General features: G+C 39.0%; 1 protein-coding gene across 5 annotated transcripts in view; it reads left to right on the top strand.

Moving 5' to 3' along the window:
- LOC128860854 (pericentrin) overlaps positions 1–26,597 on the top strand; it is a 93,838-nt gene that overhangs the window by 7,682 nt on the left and 59,559 nt on the right. For 3 of the 5 annotated variants that reach the window (XM_054098625.1, XM_054098626.1, XM_054098624.1), the window contains exons 3-7: positions 17,954–20,674; positions 20,745–21,448; positions 21,512–21,737; positions 21,803–21,943; positions 24,430–24,762. In XM_054098625.1, coding sequence (XP_053954600.1) covers positions 17,954–20,674; positions 20,745–21,448; positions 21,512–21,737; positions 21,803–21,943; positions 24,430–24,762 — 4,125 coding nt within the window. Of the gene's footprint in view, positions 1–1,806; positions 1,912–17,953; positions 20,675–20,744; positions 21,449–21,511; positions 21,738–21,802; positions 21,944–24,429; positions 24,763–26,597 lie in introns of those variants that run through there. The other 2 variants (XM_054098627.1, XM_054098628.1) reach the window with 2 other exon arrangements.

Raw genomic sequence — 26,597 nt, 5'->3', positions numbered from 1 at the left:
ATAGGGCATTGTTGATTGCCTCATAGGTTGTATTATTGGAAGCTTCTGTTATGTCAATAAAAGCGCAAATGCAATTTGGTTTGATTCAATAGCTTTTTCAATAATAGCTGCAAGACTGTATGTTGCAGCCGTAGTAGATTTACCTTGTTCGTAGGCAAATTGAAGTTGATCCAGTGGGAAACTAACTGAGTTGCTCTCCCTTATGTGCTGATCCAAGATTTTTTCCATGATTTTGAGGAGCTAAGGCTAATCGGTCTGTTTGTCTTAGGCAATTGTTCGGGGTTTTCCCTACCTCAGCCCAATTCGTAGGTATGTATCGTAGGAATAGGCTTGTTTTACATAGTCTGGACAAAGTAGGGACAATGTATTAGATTCCTTGTTGCAGAAGGCAAGGGAGTTTCCCATCAAGCCGAGACGATTTTTATGGTTATCGGGTACGCATTGTATCCGATTTGAGTAGAATAGCTTATTAGCCAGCTTTAGGCTCTCCTTGTCAATAGAAGTGATAAGTTCTACTAGGGAAATGAGTGTCCAGTAGAAGATAACTGATCTGGGTTTTTGGTATAGCTATCAACTGGCTTTTTCAGGGTACATATCCCATTTGAGTGATCTTTTGATTAGGCTTTCTCGAGACGGTTAGCATTCGGAAGATCTGAAATCTTTCCACAATGATTCCTCCAAGAAGAATAGTTGAGTAGGAGACTCAACTCCCTGTTTGCATCGCTTCGTGGTTCTCAGTTTACCAGTTTAATTAGGTATAACTCTACTCGCTAGCAGCAAATCTTATTCGATAATTCTGTTGAGCAGAGTCCAGAGATAGCGAGCAGAGAAGTGGCGAATCGAAGACGTCTATTGTTAAAAAAGAAGCACGATCTGCAAAGACCCTGTTTATTTGTTTATAGAGGCATACGTTATCATGTACACCATTACCGTTTTCTTATAGCGCAGATGAAAACAAATACACTGAACACATTGTGCTCTCAGTGTAACCTCACATACGTTCCACAAAATGATTATAAATAAGCAAACGGTGCACGGAACTGCTTGGAACCGTGGCTGTGGCTGTCTCAGTATCGCTGCTATCGCTACCGCTGACAGCGCAACGCTTACAGCTTACCGCTCACAGCGGCAAAGTCAAGGAGTCAATATGATAGACAAACCAAATAAACGCATATATGTGTATGTAAGCACATACATATATATACACATACATTCACATATTTAATTCGCTCTAGCAGTGTGCCCCCAATGCGTGTTGCCTGCGCGCTTTCTACAACTCGGTGCTTCTCGGAGCGGTATAAGCTGCCGCGCTCGTTCAGTTGTCTGCCCGCCTGCTTTTCCGCCGGCCTGCGCCTGTTTGTTGCGTGCCACCGCTGCTTTGATATTTACTTTCTTCATTCACTTGCAAAATTTCGATGTTCGCCTTACACAAGTTTGGGGCTTGTCCCATATGGCAGTGTAGTTTATGATGTTGCTGCTACCGTTGCTGCTGATGTCGATGTCGGTGGAGGCGAATGAGTGCAATTTTTGTGTTTATTTATAATAAAACGTTCGCTTTCAATGGTCGCGTTGGCTGGTGGTGGTCGTTGATGCGTTCGCTTATCGTGTAGTACCTTCTAGTGACGTGACGTGACGCGACGACGTTGAACGGAATTGCAGTTAACTACAAAAACTGAAAACTAAAAACTGAATTGATAAAACGCAATTAGCAAAGAAAGCAGTTAAACTGAAATTAATTAAAAACAAAATTTTATTATAACCATTTAATTAAGTTGAGTGCGTTTTTTGAGTAATTAACTAATTGAGGAAATTATTGTGTGTGGAAGTGGATTCGCCTCTTGTAGAAATTGTGTATGATGTAAAAAATTGTATTAATCGAATGCTCGTAATACTAAAATGCCAAAATTACATGTGAGTTGAAGCTTGAAATGTAGTTGATGCAATATTTTTTAACAAAAATTGCTTGTTTTTAAGAGCCACTGACTTTTAAGTCATTTTATTATTCTACATATAATAGATAATGTTTTATTTATTCCTCGTAGATGCATTCATTGTTGACTTCATATGTACATATACATACCTACATATGTACATATATGTATGAAGGTAGAAACTTCTGAACTTATGGCATGCACATTAGAGTGCCTCACCAAACAAGTTTTTTTTCCACTCAAATCGCAAAGTTTATTATTATTTAAAACTTCTGCCAAAATATTTCGGAAAATATTAAGTCTTACGTGAGCTGAGCGGATTTGAAAATACCTCCAAAAATCGAATTTTTTACAAGTAATATTAGGTTTTAAACACATTTTATTTTTAAATAACCCTTTAAAGAGGAGCTTAAGCTTAAAAGGTCTGTATAAAAATGTTTAAGCATTTTATCAAGGGACTTAAAATAATTTATTTTGAAGTTTTTTTTAGAAGATATATTTACAGAAACTTGAATAACTAAACTAAATCTTAACGGTTTTAGACTTCGGGGGCATCATTCTTCTTATTTCTTAGCATGACAGTCCTGGGTAGACCGCTGCTTCCAGGCATCTTTGGAAAGTTATTTACTTACTCTTTTATTAACCCGTTTCAGTTTTTTCGCAAATATCACTGTTTTGGCTTTGATACAAATTTTACACATTTTTATGCAGAGAATTTAAGCTTAAACTATTTATCATCTAAAGTGATTGGAAAAAATATTTTAAAAACTAATTTTATTTATAAGAAAACTCGATTTTCAAGCAGCTTTTAATGTTTTACCGAAATATTTTTGCGGATGTCTTAAAATATAATATATTTTCATGGAAAAAAATTTCCTAAGTATTTTTTGTATGGAAAGTGACCCAACCTAATGCATATAGAGAAATGAGGATCGTAAGGAAAAATATTTTTTCTTACAATTTTATGGTATTTGGTTTCATGTTTCCACATTTTTACGAGTTTCTGTGAAATATGTGGGTTGAAAACTTGAAATGATTCTTCATATATGATGAAATAAAATTTCTGAATCGCTTTTAACCGTGTATACAATTGCGTTTGTAGGAAAATGTTAAATGAGTGCGAGTATTTCGGACATGAAATGTTTCTTTTTGTCTCGCCTACAGACAGTATCGGACAAATAAAAGAGGACACCTTACAAATATGTTATTATTTGGACTATTATAGCAGAAGCATGGACGATGACAACATCCGTCCCTTAGAGTGTTTTAAAGAAAAATTCTGCTGAAGAGTTTTGGACCTTTGCACGTTGGAGACGGGCAGTATCGTAGACGAACAATGAACAATGAGCTGTATGAGCTTTACGACGACATAGACATAGCCGCAGATTCGGCGGCTCCGTTCGCTGGGTCATGTCGTCCAAACGGATACAAACGCTCTGGCTCTGAAAGTATTCAATGCGGTACTAGCTGGTGGGAGCAGAGGAAGAGGAAGGCCTCCTTTACGTTGGAAAGATCATTTAACAAAATGTGTGGTAGACGCAGCTTCATACAAGTATAAAGTGTTTTTTTTTTACCTGTATGACAACTGTCGATATCAATAACTATGGTTTAACAGCTGTGTTCTGTTAAGTAAAGTTTAGCAAGTCATCATGAGCCCTTTAACTCCAGAAAAACTCTTCCAGATTGGGGAAATTTACTTTGAAAAAAATAAATCTGTTCGCGAAGCTTATGGAGCGAAGTGTTGAAGAAGATGCTGAAATGTGGATTCGTCGTGGTTCTCAACTTGTTGGCCTTTGTCCTCCGACTACGTGGAAAATTTTATGTAAGGATCTTGGATACCAAAATCAAAAAATAAATGACATAAAACAGATTATAATAAAAAAATTCATTCGGATAAATTTATGTTTTGTATTATCATTTAAAGTTCTTAAGCTTTTAAAAACACCCGATATTACCAACATAGAAATATATTTCAGTGGAGGATAAATTGTTTCGTTTGTTATCAGAAGTCAAAATTATACCCCATTTGTACTTCAAGGCAAACCTTTGTTTAAAACGAAATGCGAGACAATAGAAAACTATTTTCTTGTTCAAATGTTTTGTATTAAAATTTTGTAGTTTCTACTTTGCTTTTTGTAAGGTAAAATTTGTACCGAGATATCGCTATACCAAATATCTTTAATTGGTTGGTCCAGCTCCGATCAAATGTGTGGTCTCTTCCTTCTTATCTGCACTTCATAATGTGCCACGAGGTTTAGATCAGCACTGTTACTTTACTGTTACAAAAAAATATTACTTACAAATTTGGCTCACTGACATGGTGCAAAGTCATCATGAGAGATTTATTGAGTTTTTAATTGAGTTTATATTTCAATCTTTAGTACGCCAGGAATGCGTCCTTTCCTCCCCACTATTTAATATTGTTCTTGATGTGATACTGACATCGGTACTCAAAATGAGGAGAGTTACTCACTGAGGTCTATCAGATCATCTAGAAGATTTGGACTATGCAGACGATATCTGCTAACTCATACTGACATGCAAACAAATTTGAACGCAGTTATGCAAGCAAAACTTGGTTGAAAATAAATATCCCAAAAACTAAGGCAATGAAAGTTATGGGGCATAACCTTCCATTTGCGCCATAAACGAATCTCCGATCGAGGAAGGAAACTTCTTTACTTACCTTGGCAGTGTTATCGATACGAACAGAGGCTCCGAACGAATAAAGAAAGCACAGATAGCATTCAGCAAGTTTACTCTAATATCTAGAAGTATCAACTGGTATCTGGAAATATCAAACTAAGGTATTTTTGAGTCTAACGTAAAATTGGTTCCCTTTTACGCCTGTGAAACGTGGAATTAGTGGCGAAAAGATACGCAAGTACTTCAAACTTTTGTTAACCGCTGTATGCGTAATCACATGCGCATATTCTGGCGGAATACCATTTAAGGTACTTTGGCCCCATACTACGCCGACCTAATAACGGCAGCTAGCGCAGAGGCACTCCATCTAACACTTGGGGAAGGATTATTCAGGCGGAGATGGAACAAAACATAGAGTGAAGTTAAAATACTAATAATAAAAGGATCATATATTCATTTCCATCCATCAATGTCAACTTCCCAACCCCATGCTAGGAAAAATACGCCCAAATCATCCGACTCCCCCTGCCTCAGGGTACGTCTGACACATTCATTATTGAAATGTTCACCGAATCTTCTGCGAACATACCACATGAAAAAGTAAATTTTAGACTCGTCCGAAAATATTACTTTTCTCCAACTCCATTTAGTCCATATTTTATGCAATTAAGCCTATAAAAGACGTTTTTGTCGCATTTGGCTGGACGACATACATCCACTTCGCCTTCTAGAAGACGCCGCCGAACAGTTTGCATGCTGATTTTGACTTCTGGTGTCTTCTATTGAGCTGTTTTGAACGGTCTTGAAAGCTAATCCGCTTAATGTGGTGTTCTCTTTCATTCGTCCGGAATCAGGATATTTAAAGATATGGTCTTGGCACATTTTTGATGAAAATTATCGTTAGTAACTTTTTTTTATTAATTTTTCGTATACTTAATTTTTGAGATCGCAAAAGCAACTGCAGTAAATTTTGTATTTTTCACACTTCTTATTTTTTTTACAATCGTGTCACCTCAAGAAAATAATAAGAAGCGTTTAATTGTAGCTGAATAATGAACTTTACATATTAAATACTTACTAGTATAGGGTTTTTCAGTAAGAGCGCTTCAACTTTTGAACTTTTTTGAATAAAACACAAACGGTTTGACTTTTTTAACTAATTTTTTTTTATTATCGAGTTTGAACATATACATTTAAGTATGAAATTCGATTTCTTTTGCATGACCACCGCGTGCATGTTTTACGAAGTCCAATCGTTGAACCCAATTTTCGACCACTCTTTTGCATAAATCGGCCGAAATTCCAGCAATTTCGCGTTCAATATTGGCTCTGAGCTCACAAATCGTCGCCGGCTTGTTACTGTAGACCTGTAGACTTCACATACCCCCAAAACGGGACGGCTTGTTAAATGGACCGTAAAATGGCTGTAATGCTCTTAAAGTACCAGCAACAGAACGATTATTTTCATAAAAAATTTGCACGATTTGCAATCGTTGCTCAAGTGTGTAGCGTTCCATGATGAAATGTATACTAATGAAGTTTACAAATGATAAGCGAAAAATAAAAAATATTGCGTCGTTCGCCCTCCCTATCGGAAAAAAGTTGAAGCGCACCTATTGAATAACCCTATACATTACAATTTGATTTACTAATACTACATTGATTTAAAATCACTACAACTAAGTGTCTTTTTTCATCCGTTACTGTGTTTATATTTCACTAATTTCTTAAATTAAATTAAATTTTTTTAAATTAATTTTGGTTTTTAATAAACTAAAATAGCTCCTTTTTAAATAGAAATAGAGAATCAACTCTACTTAAAATATATAATATCTCAGTTTAAGTATCTCTCGTAATTTTTAAATATAATCTGCTGAAGAAGCAACCCTTAGAACACTCAAGATAATACTTTGGTGCGCGGCGGTAGATAAAAAGTCACTGAAAATATAATTAAACACTGTGAAATTTGAAATTTGAAAAGTCCGAGCCAAGGAGCACCAGGAGATTTGGTGGCTCCTAAAACACTCAGGCTAAAAAGCCCATTGTATTTAAAGCTCTGGAAAGGGGATTGATAGTCAAGGAGGGATGGAGAAAAGTATCAGAGAAAGAGATAGGAAAGAATAGAGACAAAAATAAAGGTAGTTAGTCCTGTGAGAATTTTCCAGATTCTTTGGCAAATCTGTAAATATCCTCCAGTTTTAGAGAACGAATATTACTCATTCTCATGACATCGGAACCCAATACTCGTAGCCGTGCTCTAGCAAAGGCAGACACTCACAGAGAAAGTGCTCAGTGCTATCCGCCTCCTCCAAGCATGACAGGCACACTGGGTCCTCAATGATTCCAATGGTGGTCATATGCTGACCCCGATCGGTTGGGAGGTTCTGCAGGGTTCTAGACCGGACCATCGTTCTTTATGCAGATTGCCTACATAATCGCTGATCCAATTCATGATTCCTGCGAAACTGATTCCCATTATTGGCTCTGGCCCCTGTGGGGGCACCGCTGATCCACGGTTGGCCAATTCGTCGGCGATTTCGTTTCCTTTGAACACCGGAGTGTCCCGGAACCCATATAAGTACAAGCCTGTTTTGTCTTGCGACAGAATTGAGCTTCTTCTTACATTCTTGAACAATCTTTGAGGTTTGCTTCGCGTTCTGCAGGGCCTTCAGTGCAGCTTGACTGTCACTGAAAACTCCAATCTGTTTCCCGAGATGGGCTCCTCTCGATTATCCATTCGGCTACTTTCAGGATGGCAAAAACTTCTGTTTGGAAAACAGTTGCCATTTTCCCCATAGCATAGTGATACTTATTACTATCGTTTAAGTACCATCCGGCTCCAGACCCTATACCATTCTTGGACCCATCGGTAAAGAAAATATCCGTCAAACCTCCCTGCATGCATTCTGGATTGCACCATTCATCACGCATGTCAAACCTCCCTGCATGCATTGTGGATTGCACCATTCATCACGCAATGGAAATCTAACATCAAATTTCCTTCCAAATGAAACTGTGGGTATCAGGTCGTCTTTAGGTGCCAACATCAGTGGATATTGCTCAGATTGCAACCTAAAGATTTCTCTGCGTCCTGAAGTTCCGTCTTCGTGCCAGAAACCATATTTATGGAGCCTACACATTGCTTTTATTGCTTCCTGTTGTATCTTAAGATCCAGGGGGTGCAAATCAAGCATAGCATTTAGAGCATCGCCGGAGGTTGTACTCATGGCACCCGTAATGCATAAACATACACTTCTATGCAGCCTGTATAGTTCCCGGAGTGTGGACTTAACTGTAGTCCGTCGCCACGAGACCACAGAGGCGTAGGTGATGATTGATCTGATAAGTGCTGTGTATATCCATAGGACCACAGCAGGTTTCAGACCCCAGGTTTTACCAAAGGCTCTGCCCAGTTGCTTAATGCGCGATTCACCTTCAGTGAAACGTGTGTCTTCCAAGTCAGCTTCTTATCCAAGATTACTCCTAGATATTTAACTTCATCGAAAAGACCAAGTGTCACACCTTTCAGTGTATGAAGACTAAGATCATCCAATTTCCATTTTCTCGTAATTTAGACTATGGTGGTTCTGCCCGTCCTAACGTATGGCGCAGAAGCTTGGACGATGACAACATCCGATGAAGCGACGCTTGGAGTGTTCGAGAGAAAGATTCTGCGTAAGATTTTTGGACCTTTGCACGTTGGCAACAGCGAATATCGCAGACGATGGAACGATGAGCTGTATGAGCTTTACGACGACATAGACATAGCGCAGCGAATAAAGATCCAGCGGCTACGTTGGCTGGGTCATGTCGTCCGAATGGATACAAACGCTCCGGCTTTGAAAGTATTCGATGCGGTACCAGCTGGTGGTAGCAGAGGAAGAGGGCGGCCTCCTCTGCGTTGGAAAGATCAGGTGGAGAAGGACTTGGCTTCACTTGGTGTGTCCAACTGGCGCCGGTTAGCACGAGAAAGAAACGACTGGCGCGCTTTGTTAAACTCGGCCAAAATCGCGTAAGCGGTTATAGCGCCAATTAAGAAGAAGAAGAAGGTTCTGTTCGGATTAACGGATTAACACCAGTCATCGATTTTGTCTAGAATTCTCTGCACTTTCGTGCAAAGCCTCTTTAGGGATTTATCCGATGTTAACGCACAGACATCGTCCGCAAGTAGAGAGTCGACGACGAAGCACCACAGCAGCGGAGAAAGAACACCCCCTTGGGGGCATCCTTGCCTAGCCCTGACTGTGATTTATTCGCCACCGCTCCCACCAGCGGTTAATAGCCTCTCAGAGAGCATGGAATATATCCATTTTACAATGGTTTGAATAACTCCGTTCCGTTCGGCAGAAGAACATATCAAGCCGAAAGTGCCAAAGTCGAAAAAGTCAGTCTGGCCAGAGCCGAGTGCCCAACGGAGGGCTAATTCGCAACTTTGCAACTGGGGCAATTCTAGTCTCTCTCAAACTAGTACGACTTCTTCCGTTAAATACCAGTTCATACACTAGAATATTTGCTCACTAGTTTGGCTTTTCACTGTATTGTCATTTTAACTCATGGCGTCTCAGGTTAAAGTTAAGCTAATTCGCATGTTTGCCGCATATTTTCAATAAAATTGTGTCAGATACACATAAACAAATATCGTATAGCTTATCACTCCCCGAGCACTAGAAAACAATCACCTACATTCGAAAATTATCACTGCAAGTTGGAAGCCGCTTTCTTTGTATTCTAAGGAGTGTCAACGCTTTCCGGTCTAATTTTATTTAAGCTTAATGAAAGTGGATTCGTTGCCTAAAAGCTTGTGTCACATTGATGTTGTGCCAGTGAATTTATGTATGTATGTACATATTTGCCAAATGTACTCGTACAAAAAGTTTTTACACTTTCATTTTCACTCCCTCTCCTTTCGCTAACTACGTGCCTACCTGTTATTTTCGCAGTTGCCATGGATGCAGTTATTGGCTTTGGGCGCTTCAGGGGTGGAATGCTTTTCAGCAGGTGGCGGATGACAAGTTCAAGGACGTTCGTTAGTTTAGTTATGGGTTACTTTCTTCTTTATCCTCATATATTCTAATTTCTGATATCGAAATCAATTTTCATGATTCCACACTGGCGCCAAAAACTGTATTCTAGTTTTCTTTGGGTTAATTGAATCTGGCAAAAGTGACACACAAATCCCACATTTCTTCTACTTATTTTTGTTTTGTGAAACATTTTGTGCGTAGCACAAATTGCATTAGATACGAGTCGTATGAAAACAATTTTGAAATTTGTAAAATTACATTAAATAAAGCATTTTGAGGTATGTGCGCCCATACACTTGTGTTCACAATATTAGCAGCGCGACGTATTACGTTTCTACAGCGGTTTACTCTGCGTTACCGGAACGACTCGGATTTGTATCTGGCCAAGGACTGTCGCTCCAGCAGCCTTACCCGCACATTTTAATCAGAATTTTTAGGAAATTTTCGAGTATGCAGTTTTATGGCCCATTGCATTTTGGTGGGGGCTTTTTTCATTTTATTAATTTTTTTATTTTTATTGTAGTTTAGTCTGCTACAATATCCAGACTGTGATTGAGCCAAAGTTGCGCGGGTCTCACGAGGCAGTTGAAGCTTTACGTCTGCAATGGGAGGTGGTTGGACTCCGACAATGGCATTCGGATGTCGAGAGTTTAGGAAGGTGATAAGAGGCTCCCGATGAATTCCCTTTAATGACTATCTATAAACTGTCCGATCCAGTACTTGCAGTGGTGTTTGGTCTTAGATCTGGTCTCCTGACTCGCCTAGGAGGTGGCTCGGGCTCTAGCAAATGTTGGCGGGGGTGGGTCCTATGGTAAGATCCAAGCAAAAATTGCTTGCTGAGCATTTTAATGTACTTCTTAGCCGGGAGCATGAAAGCCTCGTTGTGCAAGGGAGACATCAGGAGGCGTCTCGTGGCTGTCCGGGCGGTACTTTGACAGGTCTGGAGTTTTGTCACTGCGAGTCACTATCTCATGTAGCCGGTTCTATATATCGGGTTTTTACCGACTAAGGGCTGCCGCCGCCGTCAAATCTTTGTAATATATCTCGTTACTGTTATTGTGAACATAGGTGTAATTATGTAGTTGGCATGCAAATCGCCTGCTGTCTTACTTTTACAGATTAAAATTAAAAAAGCCAAGCATTTTCTAAAGCGCGTTTATGCTGATGATGTTCAGCTCAGCTGGTGCATAAATTGTTTTTTGTTTGTTTTTATTTTCAAATTGTCTTCGCTTGAAAATTAATTTTTTTGTTGCACAATTGCAGATAGTCTATGTTTTTATGCACATACATATACATAAATTTTTGTTGAGCGATGCACTTGCCTGGCTGCATTTTTTTAATTGTGACAATGCAATGCTCTTGTTCGGTGACATCATTTGCGAGCGTTTACAAATAATCTGTAATAGACTTTATTGTTGGCATTTTGGGGTCATGTGTGAATGTTGATAATTGTATATTTATTTCTAGGTAACTTTTCCTGAGCTTTATGAGTCGGGGTACGCACTTGATCTACCTTTTCGAGAGCGTAATAATACAAACAGAATCAAATCGTTGAGCGAACTCAGCGTATTGTATAATATGGGATATTACCCTCATGAGGATCAGATGGATCTGTTAGTATTCTTTTATTTTCAAGGCAACTTGAAAACTTGTCTTGTTATTATACGAGTACCAACACAGGACTCATTGTATATACTATAATTATTTATATCAATGCATTTCTTTATATTCTTATAAAATTCGACAAATTTGTTAAGGTATCCTCCTTGTGCGTTTATGGAGAAGCCGATAGGTGATAGGTGAATACTCACATTATGTGCAGAGTTGATGTTGGCCAAATACTCACACTACATGGAGATGCAGAATTAATCATTCAATTAGGTTTTTAAATAACTTTTTATTGAATGAAAAAATTAATTTGCGTGATGGGATTCTTTATTTGACCTTTTCGTAATGGAGGGAATATTGCAGCTGTTTAGTTCACAAGTGTCAAATATGATTGACGTACGTCGCAATTTGCAAAAATTAAAAATCTTCTGATAGGGTGGTTAATTTTGCGCTACCTTGCATATGCTCTATCTCTATCCCAGTGCCTGGGTTCGAAACCCCGAGATTGAAACACCAAGCGATAGGCAATGGCAAACCTCCGAGTATATTTCTGCTATAAAAAACTACCTGCAGTTGGAGACAACAAAGAACTGTAGTCCCTCCATTCGTGGAAAAAACCATCAAAACCCAAACCACAAATTGAAGGAGGAGTTCGGCCAGAAACCCAGGAAAAGGGTTTACAGTGATACATTTATTTGTTGAAGAAATTGGAAAAGAATATCCCATTTGCGCAAAGTTTGTATCTCGTCATATTTAGTTTGGTTGCATTACCACATTACCACATAGTCATCCAAGAAATAATTGTGAAGTGTTTGCTGCAATATTTCCCTTTTAATTACTGAGTTAATGGGAATATTTGACGTGGCTCTTCTGTTCGTCACTTCTCTGCTCGTTTTCTTTATGCTAGATTAACTTGACGAAAAATTTGCTTGCGAAAGCAACAACAAAGTTACCGAGCGGCGAGTCTTGCGAGTATGGTTAACTTACTTATTATCTTATCTTATCATCAAAATTCAGACAGGACTTTTCTAGAGCTGCCCAGATATGTTTATGTATACCAGTTGCTTCATCGATTCGCCACTTGCTAACGCTTGACGAAAATAAAAGGCATTTTACCACCTTAAAAGTGGATTTAAAATAATGAACGCATTTTGGGAAGTCGATTAAAGTTCTCGTTGCTAAATCTGAGTTATGTCTTTTATCGACCGAAAGTGGTATCGAAGTGGCAAAAAGTCAGCCTTAGCCATATCAGGAGAAATCAGTAGCCCTTCTGGTAACATTTGTTGATTTTTTTGCCAGAAATCCGTTCTAGATTATAGCCTTGTAAGATAGTGAGTTTTTTGGTTTATTTCGCAGAATTTGCGCTCTCAAATGCCACATAAGGCCCAAAATAATATAATATTATATTTTTACTGATCATCTCGCCTTTTTTTTAATTTTGATAATCCCCTTACGCGGGCTTTTTAAATGACTTTCTGACAGAATTATAATTTAGAATCTACATAAATTTTATCTCAATTAAACCAAATGTTCCTAGATATTTCAAGATTATCTTAAAAAAAGGGAAATTTTATATGATTCTCCATCCAAAGTAGCATAACTTTCTTGTATGTAATTATAATAGAAATCTTTCATGTATGACCAAATTCGTTATGAAATGATTTTTCCTTTTCAATACTCGTATAGCACTCTTCTCTAAATCGTATACACTTCGCAGACTTTTCAAAAGTTGATACCACGGAAATAAGCATGAAGCAGATTTAAATTCATCATCATCAAAAAACTTGTTTCCTCAAGGATAATTCAACACTTCCACAAATTATATATTTAATATAATATAACATATGCACCCGTCGACAAAAAAAAGCCACGCACGCCTTGTGATTATAAATTTTGATATTTTTGAAATTTAATAGTCTACGCGATTTTTGAGGAACTTCAAACTTTAAATTTATGGGCTATAAAAATGCATAATCAAAAGTATTTTAAAACACACAGATTGAAAAGTTGGATATTTTGATGAACAATTTATGAGTTTTTCTGAATTTCGTATACAATGTAAACGTTTGACCCATATGGATTGAACTCTATTTTTATTGTAAATAAGTTAACCCTTTGCGATCGGCAAATTTCTCTGAAGAGAACAGCAGTTATTCAGAGCAAATAGAAGTTTTTGGAGTTATTTGTCCCTTATTTAAAGCAAATATATTATATGGATAATAGAAAACACAGAATTAATTGAAATTGATTTATAGTGTTTAATAGTACAGCTTTTTGCTGATTTCAACTCTACTGACCCCGGAAATATTTCCTTCCTCTTAATGACATCTTGCCACAAATGTTGCAAATGTCGCGACGGCATCATTCACGAAGGGATAAAATTAAAAAAAAAAATGTTTTTTGTCGCCACGTGTATATACCTATAGTCTGCGAAAAAATATACCACCACAACATTTTGTCAAGTCTTGTATGTATTTTTTACTCAAAATAATGTTTTTTATAAAAATATAAAATACAGACCATACTAATCCAAGTTTGAAACTTTTTACAAAATCTGTAAAATTCAATAAATTTTCAAAAATTTTAGTTACACCTAAATTTGAATATCTATACCATAGAGCAAGTTTGAAATCGCTAAAAACTCCCGTTGGCCTTACACATTTTTTGTGTTGCGGTCCTGTGCGTGTGTTTTTTTTTGTATGTGGAAGAAGACACCCAACCTTGTCAACACTCAACGCGATTTTAAGCCATTTGGAACGTAAATTTTATTATAAAGGGTTTTCCAATAAGAAGTGTTATTCCAGTAAAAGATCAATGGTTTCGTTGCATGTGTTGCACGTAGCGCCGTCGTGTTGGAAATAAACGTTGTCCAGATCCATACCATCCAATTCCGGCCATAAAGAATCATTAATCCTCTCTCGATAGCGCAATCCATTCACCGTAACTGTTGCTCATTTTCGAAAAAGTAAGGTCCAATGACTCCGTCGGACCATAAACCGCGTCAAACAGTCACACGTTGAGGATAGAGAGGATTTTCAACAATAACTCATGGATTTTCTGAGCCCCAGATCCGACAATTTTGCTTGTTGACGAAGCTACCGAGGTGGAAAGGGCCTTATCACTCAAGATGATTTTTCGATGGAATTCCGGATCATTTTCATGCATTTCAACGACCCAATCAGCAAAGACACGACGTTGTTGATGATCGGCCGACTTGAGTTTTTGTGTTAACTGGACTTTATAAGCCTTAAGACATAAATATTTATGCAAAGTACGGTGTAATGACGTTTGTGGAATGCCTAATTCCAAAGAACGACGAGGAATGGACAGACCTGAGTTTCCTTCAACACTTTCGGCTACAACAGCAATATTTTCGGCTGTTCTTGAGCGACGTGCTGCATTTTGAGGAAAAAAACGAAAGTCCTGTCCTGGCGCAGAGCAAAATAAATGCGACATTATTACTAGAAAAGAAAACACCATTAGTTGATAATTGATACCATTCTTGCAATTTGGTTTCTTGTTCAAACATGCATCTTCCAGGATACAATTTTCGTCAATGTCTGAGGAAGTCGTCGCCGGTCTGAGCGCTAATCGTTTCAATTGTTTCTCTATTTTGCTTGAATGCTGTTTCTAAATAATTCTTCTTTCTTCAAAAAAGTGTCTAAACCGAATAAATCTTTTCCCCTGTGACTTCTTTACTTGGTGATGAACTTGTTTTTTCTCTATGGTTCCTATCTTTTTCCCGTTTGATTGGTTTAGCCGGTGCTATCCCATAAGTTAATAAACCAATTTGAATGAAATTTTGAATGAGTACTGAGTTACCAAGTAGAGCTAAGTAAAAAAAATTGCTCCTCACCTCTCTAGCTGATCCATTTCGCCAACTTATAATTAACAGTTCTGTGACCCCAAGAATTTGGTTTTTCATACGAGTGAATGACAAATTAATGCTACGCTTGCTTTAAATCAAATATCTTTCAGTTGATACCTTAAGATTGCTAAACTGGAGCATAAAGTAGTTGGATAAAATTCTTAGCAAAGCAGGTACTTTTCATACTCATTAATCATAAATCCAAAAATCTTCTGCCTGCAATGTTTTTTCAAGTAGCGCCGTCTGCTTCACTTGTGGCCACACAGCTGTGATTTGTCAATTTCCTAATATTGTTTATTAATTTTTCGTAGATATGCACAAATGCTTATTGCTGCATATTGAGAAATTTGGAATTTCTTTCGCTCTTCTGTGAGGAATTAAAAGAGTTGAAAATCAGGTCAATTCAATAAAATGCATCTGCTTTGAACTTCTGTTCGTATTCGTTTGCTGCTGATTTTTGAGATGGGAATTTGTGCTTGTTGTTGTACTACATGTCTGTCATTGCGAAAATAATAATTGGTGAAATTAGTTCTCCGACAAATGTTACTTATTACCATAATTGTAATAAAAAGAAAAATCCGAGGTCAATTAGTTTTTAGATGCGAATGCGCTGTGAGTGGCTCCCACATATGATAAGAGGCTTAGTAGTACACTCGTACATTTATGTATGCCTGCCGTTTTATATTTAAAGGAAGTCGAACTATAATGAACATTAATCCGACAAGAAATAAACGTCTTTTTTATACACATAATCGCAATCACCATCAGATCACTCCGCCTAAAGCCTAAAGCATCGCAGTTATGTTCTCAACTGTATGCCTCTGATGTTCCCCAAACATCGCGCAAACATTGAAGTATGATCTGATCCGCACACTAGTATGAAAGGCACCTACTGGAAGCCGAGAAAACACTTCGTCGAGAGACTAGATCGATTAGACGAGATCTAAACATACGTCAAGTGGTTAAGACTCGATAGAACTTGAACGACATTGGTCGATAGGCATCACCGCCATCACTAACTCTCGCCTCCTGCACCCATTTGTTAAGCAATGACATTCTAATACGGAAGAAGAGCTGCCTCGTGAGACACCTTTTACCATTCAGTCTCACGTTTTCGCAACAACATGTTTTCTGGCTCTAGATGACATCGACTAGAATGAGGTACGAACAAAGTGATTTAGGAAGGGGTTGGTAAGCTTACTATATGTAGCAATAACAACAAACAACTGTGTTAAAATAAAGACACCTGGAATTTGCAATAAAGCGATAAAGGTTCAATTATTCATTGCCTCAGCGCTTCAGTATGCACTCATAATGCTCCAATGCACTCGTATTCTTCTGTTTGCGACAGTGCTGTATCTGGTATTTATTGTACCTGAATTTTTTATCTACTACAGCCTGTGTCAGAAGAAAAGAACAGGGTTTTTTATTGTAACTTCAAGATATATTTCGTTCTGCTTTTTACTGCGTAATAGTCCCACTCAAGGGCTACGACGCCAGTGCTAACTCAGGTTAGTGTCGTTCGAAACTTTCCCGTAAACGCAACCAAACAAAAATGAGTGAGAAGTAGATGAAGCGTTTCGAGGCGGTATTTTTATGCACCCATTCGAAAGGGCCGAAATTTTCTTACGCCGCGGCTGCAAAAGTGATTAAAAAATCAAAAAAGTTTGTTGTGATATGGAATCAGCGGTATAAACTGTACAAAAATGTTGATGACTTTTTCGAGCGCGGCTTGAAGCGAGTGATGACAAAAAAAGCAGGATAAACTGATCGTCCCACTTTTTAAGCTAGACCCTTCTTTGCGGCTTCGCCAAACACACACAATTCTTGCTAAAAAGAGAATAGGTATAAGTATCGACACCATCGAACGACCACTGAAGGAGGCGAACAATTCCTACCGTCCCACATCATCAAAACCTCTGCTCTCAGAAAAACACATTGAGAAACAACAAAACAAGAAAATCGCGTCACAGTAATGGACTAGCCTTCCCAGTCTTCAGATACCAACCCCATTGAAAATGTGTGGGGAACTATGAAAACGCATGATTCCGGAAAACCTGTCCACAATTATTAGCAACTCGTTCGTCAAGTTCGCAAAATCTTCCTCTTTGTCGACGTGCTACGCAGAAAAGCTGGTTCAAAGCATCCGGGAAGATGCCAGGCTATTCCCGAGAACGATGGAGACTACACGGCTTATTGAGTAATTGCGACTCGTAGTTTTGTACATACTTTTATGTAAAAAAGGATTTTAAGTATATATCTTTTATACTTCATGAATAATCGCTGTTCCTTTTTTCTGACATAGACTGTATATTCTATTTTTGTTCTTTTGGCTAAGGGAAATCTTGAAACTCGTAAATAAATTATCCATTTCAAGATTTTTACTCGCCCTTTTGAAAATGTATATCAGGCTCGTTTTTCTATGTGAAGAAAAGGATATCGCCGATATTTTATTGAGCAGGTAAATATCATAATTCTCTAGATGAGCAGTTGTTGCTGTCGTAAAAGCATAAGCATTAGCCAAATGTACTGGTAAAGTAGAATAGGCTGTCGTTGGAACTCTGGATGAGGGGTCTCCAATTTCCGTTGGACAAGATATGGATTATTAAGCATTTTTAAAGTACTTTTAATTTCATACCGACATTTACAATTTTTTTTTTTGTTTTCGTTTTTCGTGAAGTGTTCTGAGGGATTTGCTTACTTACTAACTTCTATACTCTTCTCGCAGTGTAGCATAGAGCTGATGACAATGGTTTAAGAAAATTTAATTATGCCATGAGATATATTTTTCTACCATATCTGGATGTTCCACTAATTCCAATATAGTTTTTGATCTAAAAATAATTATATTTGCTGTTTAAATTATTTATTTATAGATAACTTCCCTGCTGCGACCGCGTGGTCATTTCAAACCGATTGAAAATCAACGGTCAGAGCCATCGGATGCTATAACTGATGAAAGCACTGAGGCAACGAATTGTCTTGCCACAACAAAGACTACATCTCCACAAGTCGAACCACCTAAACCACCGACAAAGAACGTAGAATTTATACCGACATTAGATTTCGTGACACAAGAATCTGTTACTTCTGAGTTTGACGTGCAGCATGTGGCCGATATACTGTCGCAGCTTGAATTTGATACGTACAATGATCGAAACGATGATGACGACCACAGCGATAATCACTCCGGGCACACATTTGTAATTGAACGTAGCTGCAGTGCAGAACTTAACAGCAGCAGTAGCACTAATACTGAGGAATTATTGCGGCAAGAGATCGTCCATTCTTTCCGCACAAATAGTACAGCAGAATCTTCACTTGCCTACGAGCCAACTAGCTCGATGTCTATTGAAATGGACAATTTAGGAAAAAGTGCAACAACAGGCACAACGGCAACAACGACACCGACAACGACCGATGAAGTGCCTGAGACGACGGCCACTTCGTCTCGTAAGAATAGTAACCCAAGTGCCATCACTTCAGTCACAACAGCCAGTAGTGGCGGTCATAGTATGGAAGAGGAAATTGAAGAAGCCATTGAAATTAGTGAAGAGGACGCTCCAGATTTGTCGGCTGCACGCTCGTTGGAGCTGTCTGAGGCAGCAGGCTATATACAGCAAATTTTACCAAAGAAGGAAAAAACGAAATCACTTCAGCTTTTTGGTATTGAGACATCCGAAGAGGATAGTTTAGTACAGCCAATTAAGAATGCGGCAAAAATAAATAAGACCAAACAAAATTCCAGCGAAGAAGACGAACTATTCAAGATTGACGACGATCAATTGTCTGGTGGGAAATTAGCACAGCACTTTGTGTTGGATGAAGAGGAAGATGATGACGATTTTGATGTAAATGTACCGTTAGACAAGACTCAAGCACATGCAAGTCATGAAACGTCTAGTGACGTCAGTGCTGAACGCAGCAAGACTGCGACTGATTCAGCAGAGGTGGATTTCGAAGACTTGGATGTGAGCTTACCGCTGGAGAAGGGAGTGGTACATTCGCGACACGATGAAGAACTGATGAGTAATTTTGAAGCTGAACCACGGGAGACGAGCCTAAGCAATGAGAGTACAGCGAATGATGTCTCAGATCTTGTGGATGAACCAAGGCAAGGAGAGGACTCGCTCAAGAGTGAAGAATTACTTATGCCAGGGACTGAATCGACGCCGAAATCGTGTGAATATGAGCAAAATACTACAAGTACGTTATTAAATGAAAAAGTGAGTGGGTCTCTGAACAAAGTTGAAGTTGAACCAACCGAGAGAACCTCTCACGAGCTCAATAAGCCGATGACAAGCGTATCGCCGGATCACAGTGAAAAAGACCACTCAATTGAAGAGATTGTGGAAAGTAACCATAGTTTCGAATATACTTTAGATGACAAAGACTTGAGCTCTCTAAACCCAAGTTTCGTCTTACACAATGAATCGTTAGTAAATCGCTTGCTTGCGGACAGAATGGAAGACCAAATTTTCACTGACAAGAACGTCACTAAAGAAAGTGCCAATTTAGCTTTACTGGACGATCATAAAACAGTTGACTACGCACGTATTGTTACCGACTTGGATGCAAATGTCACAGAGGCAATGATGAATGCTACAGAATGTGAAACAGTGTCACAACAGAGAAGCACTAAGTTCGGAGCGCAGAAAAATCAGCAAATAAGCGCCATAGAATCCAAAGCTGTCAACCTACACGAGACTAAACTCCCAGTATCCTCTCATATTAGTGGGAGAAAAGAAAATGTGCCATTAAATGAAGCAAACTTGGTGGAAACAAAGCTTGCAGTTATATCAGAAACTTTGCAGCTGCATGGGATGGCTGAAGTCGAAGTGGAACCTTTAGAGACTGTTGTTGAGCACGTGGAAACAAATGAATCCTCCACATTTGACTTAGCCACTAATGCGCTACGAGAGGCGCTGATGAATTTAATTGGCAGTAAAAATCAAGTTACTAGTGTGTCACCGGAGCTTGAAGTACCATTCAACGATGATGATGACGATGATACGTCGTTAGAACTTATGAAATTACGCATTATGGCTATGAAACACCAAAGCAAAGATCAACAAAACTATATTTCCCTCAATGATGTAGCCACTGTGAGTGCCAACGTCGGTGGTGAAGTACAGGTCATTAAACCAATGGAGCGTGTACCCTTAGGTGACTTTACAAAGGATGCACTCGAAGATATTACCGAAGAAAGCGAGCGAAATTCGCTTTCAACAGCTGAGGAACCTCGTTCGTTGTCAATGGAACGCTCAGCGACAACTACAGACGAAAAAGATGATAACAAAACACTACTTGCCGAAGTGGAGGCCCAAACGGCAGACTTAACGACCACTTCAAATAGTATAGTTAGTTTGAATATGCTGCAAATGCTGGAAAACAAGGTATCGGAGTTACAAGATATGGTGGCGGGCAAAGATGCCTGTCTGGCTGCGCTTAACTTTCAATTAGAAACATCACAAAGGCGTGAATCAAGTGGCGCTAATTCTGTCGAACAACAATTAGGCTCAGGCAGAGACACCAACAGCTCGCTGGTGACAAATTCGACTGAATATCGCACGTTTCAGGAAGAATTTGGGGGGCCGGTAAGTGGCAAAGGCAAATTCAAATAAATATTTAAAGGAAACAGCTAAAACTTAAATTAAATATTTTCAGGCCATGGATATATATATGGAATTATCGAGGCGGGATGAGCTAATTGCAAAACTGACAGATTCTCTCCAACAATCGATGAATGTTCGTGAACAGTTGCAAACGGACAGCGACAAACTCACTAATGAGGTTCAATTGCTCCGCAAGCAACTATGTGATGCACTGGATACACTTCGTCGACCCACCTGGCCCCGTGCCGATCTCGATAGCAATTGTGGGCAACGCATTTCGGAGATTTCGATGGATTTGATCAGCGAGAGTGATGACGATTTAGAACGTAATTTCTTCACAGACAACGAAGATAAATATTCACGTAATTCGCGTGAGCGTCAACTGTCAGTGCCGCGTCAAACAGCGGAGATGTATGGCGGAGGTGGTGATATGGAGGCGCCCGAATGGTCACAACCGCCGTTTAGCAAGCAAATTGAACAATTTCAGAAATACCTCAGCCCCGGTGAGGTGCGAATTTTTTTCATGGTCCAAAAAAAATTCGATGACTACTTGAGCCAGGAGCTGGAAAAATGCAAATTGAAGTGTGAGCTTGACCAAAAGGAGATCATTGACCAGCTTGAAGCAGATAAACAGCGAAAAGACGTTGAAATTAAGAAATTACTAACGTTGCGTGAGGAACAGGACTCGAAACATGCTAAAGAAGTCGAAGAGCTGCGCAAATATTTTGAGACTAAATGTGCAGAATTGGAGAAACAGTGAGTTTTTACTTTTAAAATTGTCTAATTTTTTGATGCTAATAATATGCATGATCCTTACAGGTTTTCGGACGACGTGTTTTCACAAAAATCGCAACACCATACCGGAGATACCTCTTCGTCAGAGGGCTCAGATCCAGAGCCAATGCCCGAGGAAATTGCGCCAGTGCCCACTACATCACGCTCAAAAGAGCCTTCGCCCCGGAAGCGAACTCGTGCAGCGCTTCTGCTTAGTCCCAGCCACCGTCAAATTACTCCGTTTACGGATACGTTCAATGAGGATGCCAATGTAAGCTCTTTGAAATATTAGTCTTTATAACATTTTCATATTCGTTTTTCACAATGGTATCGTAGGGCTCCGTGGAAGCCACAGAGTTGAAGGCTTTCTATCAACAGAAAGTTCATGAAATACAGCGCACGCATGAAGATCAACTGCGTAAAGTTACTGAAAAATTAAAGTATTATGAAAGTCGCTATCCGGAGGATGAATTTATGGTAAGTAATATATTTTAGGCATGTGTATGCACCTAGCGTGCTTTGTATATGTTATTGTTGCAACAATGCAAAGTACGCGGAGCGCTAAAAACTGCGTTATATAAAATGATTATTAGATTGATTCCACTGTTAGTATCTGAAGTTGCTCTTAATACTTAAATCTTAAATAATTTGTGTATAAAATCCGAATTTAACTACGAACGTGCAACGAGAAAACCTCATTAGAGAAGTTCTGATGATACTCAAGAAATTAGTAAAGTTTTTTTCCCAGAGGGGCAGTGTGTCAAAGTACAAAACTTCCATAACGGCGAGGAAATATCAAAGAAGGTAATGTTTGGTGGGATCAGAACAAAATAGTATACGAGGGTGTTTTAAAAATTCCGTGCGAAATAAAAGCTACTTAATTTTTTGGGGTTAACCTTTTCTTTAGTTTTTCGACATAGCCTCCTGTCAGGCTTATACACTTCGTTCAACCCTCTTCTAGTTTGTTGATCCCTTTCGAATAATAGGATTTGTCAAAGTCTGAAAAAATAGCCATTCGTTTCTGCCATCACCTCCTCGTTTAAATAAAATCTTTTTCCCGCTAGCCGTTTCTTCAAATTGGGAAACAAATAGTAGGCCCAGGGAGCTAAGTCTGGAATATAGGGGGATTCGGATCGATTTGTTCGCTACATACACATTCTGCTTTCTTGTCCCAAGAAAAATGTTTCCTTATTATATTCCCGACATTACGAAAGTATTGCTTAACGGCCTATGAAAATGCTGGGTATTTCATATGAGAGTAGGACATGAAAAATTCAGCAGCTTCAATGTGACTTTTCGTAGAGGGGAGAAGTGCCACACGTTCGCCTGCTTAAAGTTGAACTTTTTTTTCGACGGCTGAAGTAAGATTCAAAATACCTTCTCACTTACAGCGATCGCTCTCTACTGCGCTGAGTGGTGTGGCCACTAAAACAATCCCTCCTCTCCATTTGGAAAACCCTTTCCCGAGAATACTTTCTGCATTACCTCGGGAGAGCTCACCGTATTTGTAGCCAGCTTTAATGTCATAGGCTCATCTTCTTGTGTCTTTGTCTGTGAGGCTTCGCTTTGTTTGAGTGTGTCAAGGTCTATCTTTTTTTTCGAAGTACGTCCTCGATGCATCTACGCGTTCCGCGTTCCAGTTGTTTCCACGTTCGAGCATTGACTGTGTCGAGGTCTATCATTTTTTCGTAGTACGTCCTCGATGAATCTACGCGTTCCGCATTCCAGTTGTTCTCGCGTTCGAGCATTATGCTGCTTATGTTGCTCGGCGCGATGTCACCAATCTGCATCTCTTTCCGCGAGCCACCTGTCACAACTAAAGAACATGTTTTCTGTGTCATCGCTCGGAGCTTTGCAGTATATGCAGTATATAGGGATCGCTGACCTTGCCCATGCGGTATAGGTTTCACTGGGAGTATCCGTGGCCTGAGAGGAACTGAGTTAAGAAGTAATTCACTTTCCCGAAGTTCCTTTGGACCCATTTGTCTATTGAAGGAATGAGTTTCGTCGTCCATCTGCTACTCGGTTCAGTGTCACAGAAAGTAAAGCAGAAAAGAAAGCGCCACCCTATAAATATGGTGTGCTAGCTAGAATAAATGCGACATTATTCCGTGACATTCAATATTCAGAGGGTGGACAAATTAAATATGATAAGTTTGTGCAACGCAACAATGGAAGTCAACAAAGAAAAAATGCGATACATTTTACAATTTTTCTTTAAAAAAGGGGAAAATGCAAGTCGGGCCGCTGAGACTGTGAATGGTGTTTATGGTCGATTCCGTTCACGACGTTTCGATGTTAAAGAAAATGTTGTCGATGTCGATAAAATCTCAGTAATAAACGAAGTTGGCATGATAGTAATCGTTGTATCGTCCAGGAGCTAAAGATCGACCATAAAGCAGTTTTAAACCACTTGTGCAAAAAATTTTCGCAAAAAGAATGCATTTCTTTTCCCAAACTAATATTTCGTTGCCACTCAAGCAACTCGACTTCTGTCTGGAGTATTAGCTGGCGGCCCCAGCACCAGAATCGAATGCGGTAGGCCAATCACCTGCCGATCTTATTACGGAGACCGTTGAAACCATAGGAAATAGTAATAATATTTCGTTAGACTTTTACTAATAACCATTATAGGGATAAAGTTGTACACATGTGCGAGAAGCAGACTTTCGAAGTTGGCGCACACATCAATATTTGTGCGAATGTTACCATATCGTGCATAAAATACCGCTCCCCTTTGAGTCTTATCATCTCAGTCTTCATATTCCATAGTAATAGTTTTATATGCATAGAAATAAAGTGTAAGTATTGAAGTTTTAATATAATTCTAACCGCATGTCTTTTTGCATCCTTTTTGTGTTTTAACCACATAATTCGAACACATCCATATGTACATACATACATGCAAATCAATCGACACGCAACACGCATAACAACAAAATCAAATATCATCTTATACTCAGTCCGCTCATAAAACAACTGCTTCGTCCACTGATGCTTCTGCAACAAAGATCGCTGCTAAATCGATGGCTGCCAATACAACGACCAATTTGAACACCTCGCACGAGAGTCAGGTGAATCAACGAAATTACAGCAATGCTGCTAATCAGGAATCAGTTTCACTGCAAGTACGTGATTCTAACACATCTTTCATTATCATCGACAAAGATGAACTGAATCTACACAACGAATCGCAAGTTATACAGAAGATAATCGAAGAGTACGAGAGGCGGTTGCAGGAGCAGTTGGCTTTGGCCCGCGAAGATATTGTGCGTGAGTTGGAAGTGCAAATACAGGTAGGTGCCATAACAAAGCCAAATAATCACGATTAATTTTGTTACGTTTCTATTTAATATAATATAAAAATGTATGTCATTACCTGATGGAAGGAGGAGGATGAACAAACTAACCTCATCTAATCAAATAACTGATAATCCAAGTACTAATTTTAGCGCTAAGGAAATGCCCTACCAATCGCACACACTTATGTAGATGAGTAAATATGTATATGTATATGCGTGCTTGCTTGTGTGCGATTCTGTACTTGAAACTTAATTTTAAAACAAATCGCTTGCTCATTATTTTCAAATTACGTTTTTGTTTTTAGTGAATCATCATTTTTGTTGTTGTCATTACAAACATACATATAAACATATTCACCCATAGGTCGCCATGCTCCCTTTAACACTGCTCGTGATTCATTCAGCATCCCATGCATCCACCTTTCCCTTTTATTTACCTTTTCTAATGCTTCTACTCACAAATCTAATTATTCCCTTTATATTTTTTGTTTTAATTGCGCTATATTTTTACAGCATCTTTATTTGAGTGCGTGAGAAATGTGCGTTGCGCTGTGCTCGGTTAAATATTTATTTGATGTGTTGCCAAAAAGTGTGGCGTTACGTGCGGTCACCATGACTTTAAGAATTGAAACGAAAACATTCTTAGTGCTAATGTCTTCACATGCGATGGCCCCGATCTACTTCATCTCAACTGGTCGAGGGCTATCTATTTATCTTATCTTAAACGCCGGGTGAAAAACTCGATGAACTACTTAATATCGTACTGACTCAACCAAGCCCATCACATGAGACGGCGCAAAAACAACAGCCCAGAACCGTGTCCGATGGAAGAGTTTTGTCGAGGCCCTATGTTCCCGAGCGGAATGAACAAGCATATAAAAAAAAATTAAGTCTAAGTTTCGTGGGGCTGACGAGGTAGCAGAAGGTCTTCGTCTGCAATGGATAGTAGTTGGACTCCGTTAACGGCGTTCGGAGGTCGGGAGTTTAGGAAGGTGGTGAGAGTCCCCCGATGAATGTCGATTAATGTCTGTCTATATACTGTCGATCCAGTAGTGCAGTCAGGTTTGGTGCTGGACATCGTCAGTGTAGTCGAAAAGATGCCTCCTGACTGCTTTGTGGCAATTGCGATTGTATGTTCATTTTCGGTGGGATACGGTACACTAGACAGGGCTAGTTTACTGGGGCGGCAGCCCCTGGTCGGGGAAAACCCGAGTCATTCCGGTAACGTAGAATCGGCTGACATGGGAATGTTCTTTTTCGGTATTTTGGAGTGCTTCAAACTTGGTTGATTGCTCTATTGTAGTTCCCTAGAAGCTCATTTCTCTTCCTTTGTCAAGGTGGACAATGACCCCACGGTATGAACCAAGAATGTTGGAAGACAAGATTTCGTTTTATGCCTAAAAATAAAAGTTTATTCAAAAGAATTCTAACAAAAAAAATGTTCTCTGCATTAAAATTTGAATTGGTATATCTTTTTGGTCCATATGCCGACTTGATGTCCGTTACTAAAGGGTGTTTTTTTTAGAGGTTAGGTTTTCAAGTTGGCACTACTTTTTTCGTAGATGGTCGTTTTGAGAGCTGTCACTTGATTTATGCTCAGTTTGGTTTGCCATTTCATAATAAATAGACTTACACCTGAACAACGTTTGCAAATCGTGCAAATTTATTACGAAAATAATGGTTCGGTTCGAAAAAAAAACAAGAAAATTTTGTTCAGCGATGAAGCTCACTTTTGGTTGAATGGGTATGTCAATAAGCAAAATTGTCTCATTTGGAGTGAACATAATCCACAAGCCATTGCTGAGACGCCGTTACATCCTCAAAAAGTC

The sequence above is a fragment of the Anastrepha ludens genome, chromosome 4, assembly GCF_028408465.1.
Source record: "Anastrepha ludens isolate Willacy chromosome 4, idAnaLude1.1, whole genome shotgun sequence".
NCBI classification, from domain to species: Eukaryota; Metazoa; Arthropoda; class Insecta; order Diptera; family Tephritidae; genus Anastrepha; species Anastrepha ludens.
The sequence above is the reverse complement of the archived record's forward strand: the minus strand, read 5'-3'. Positions and strand labels throughout refer to the sequence as shown.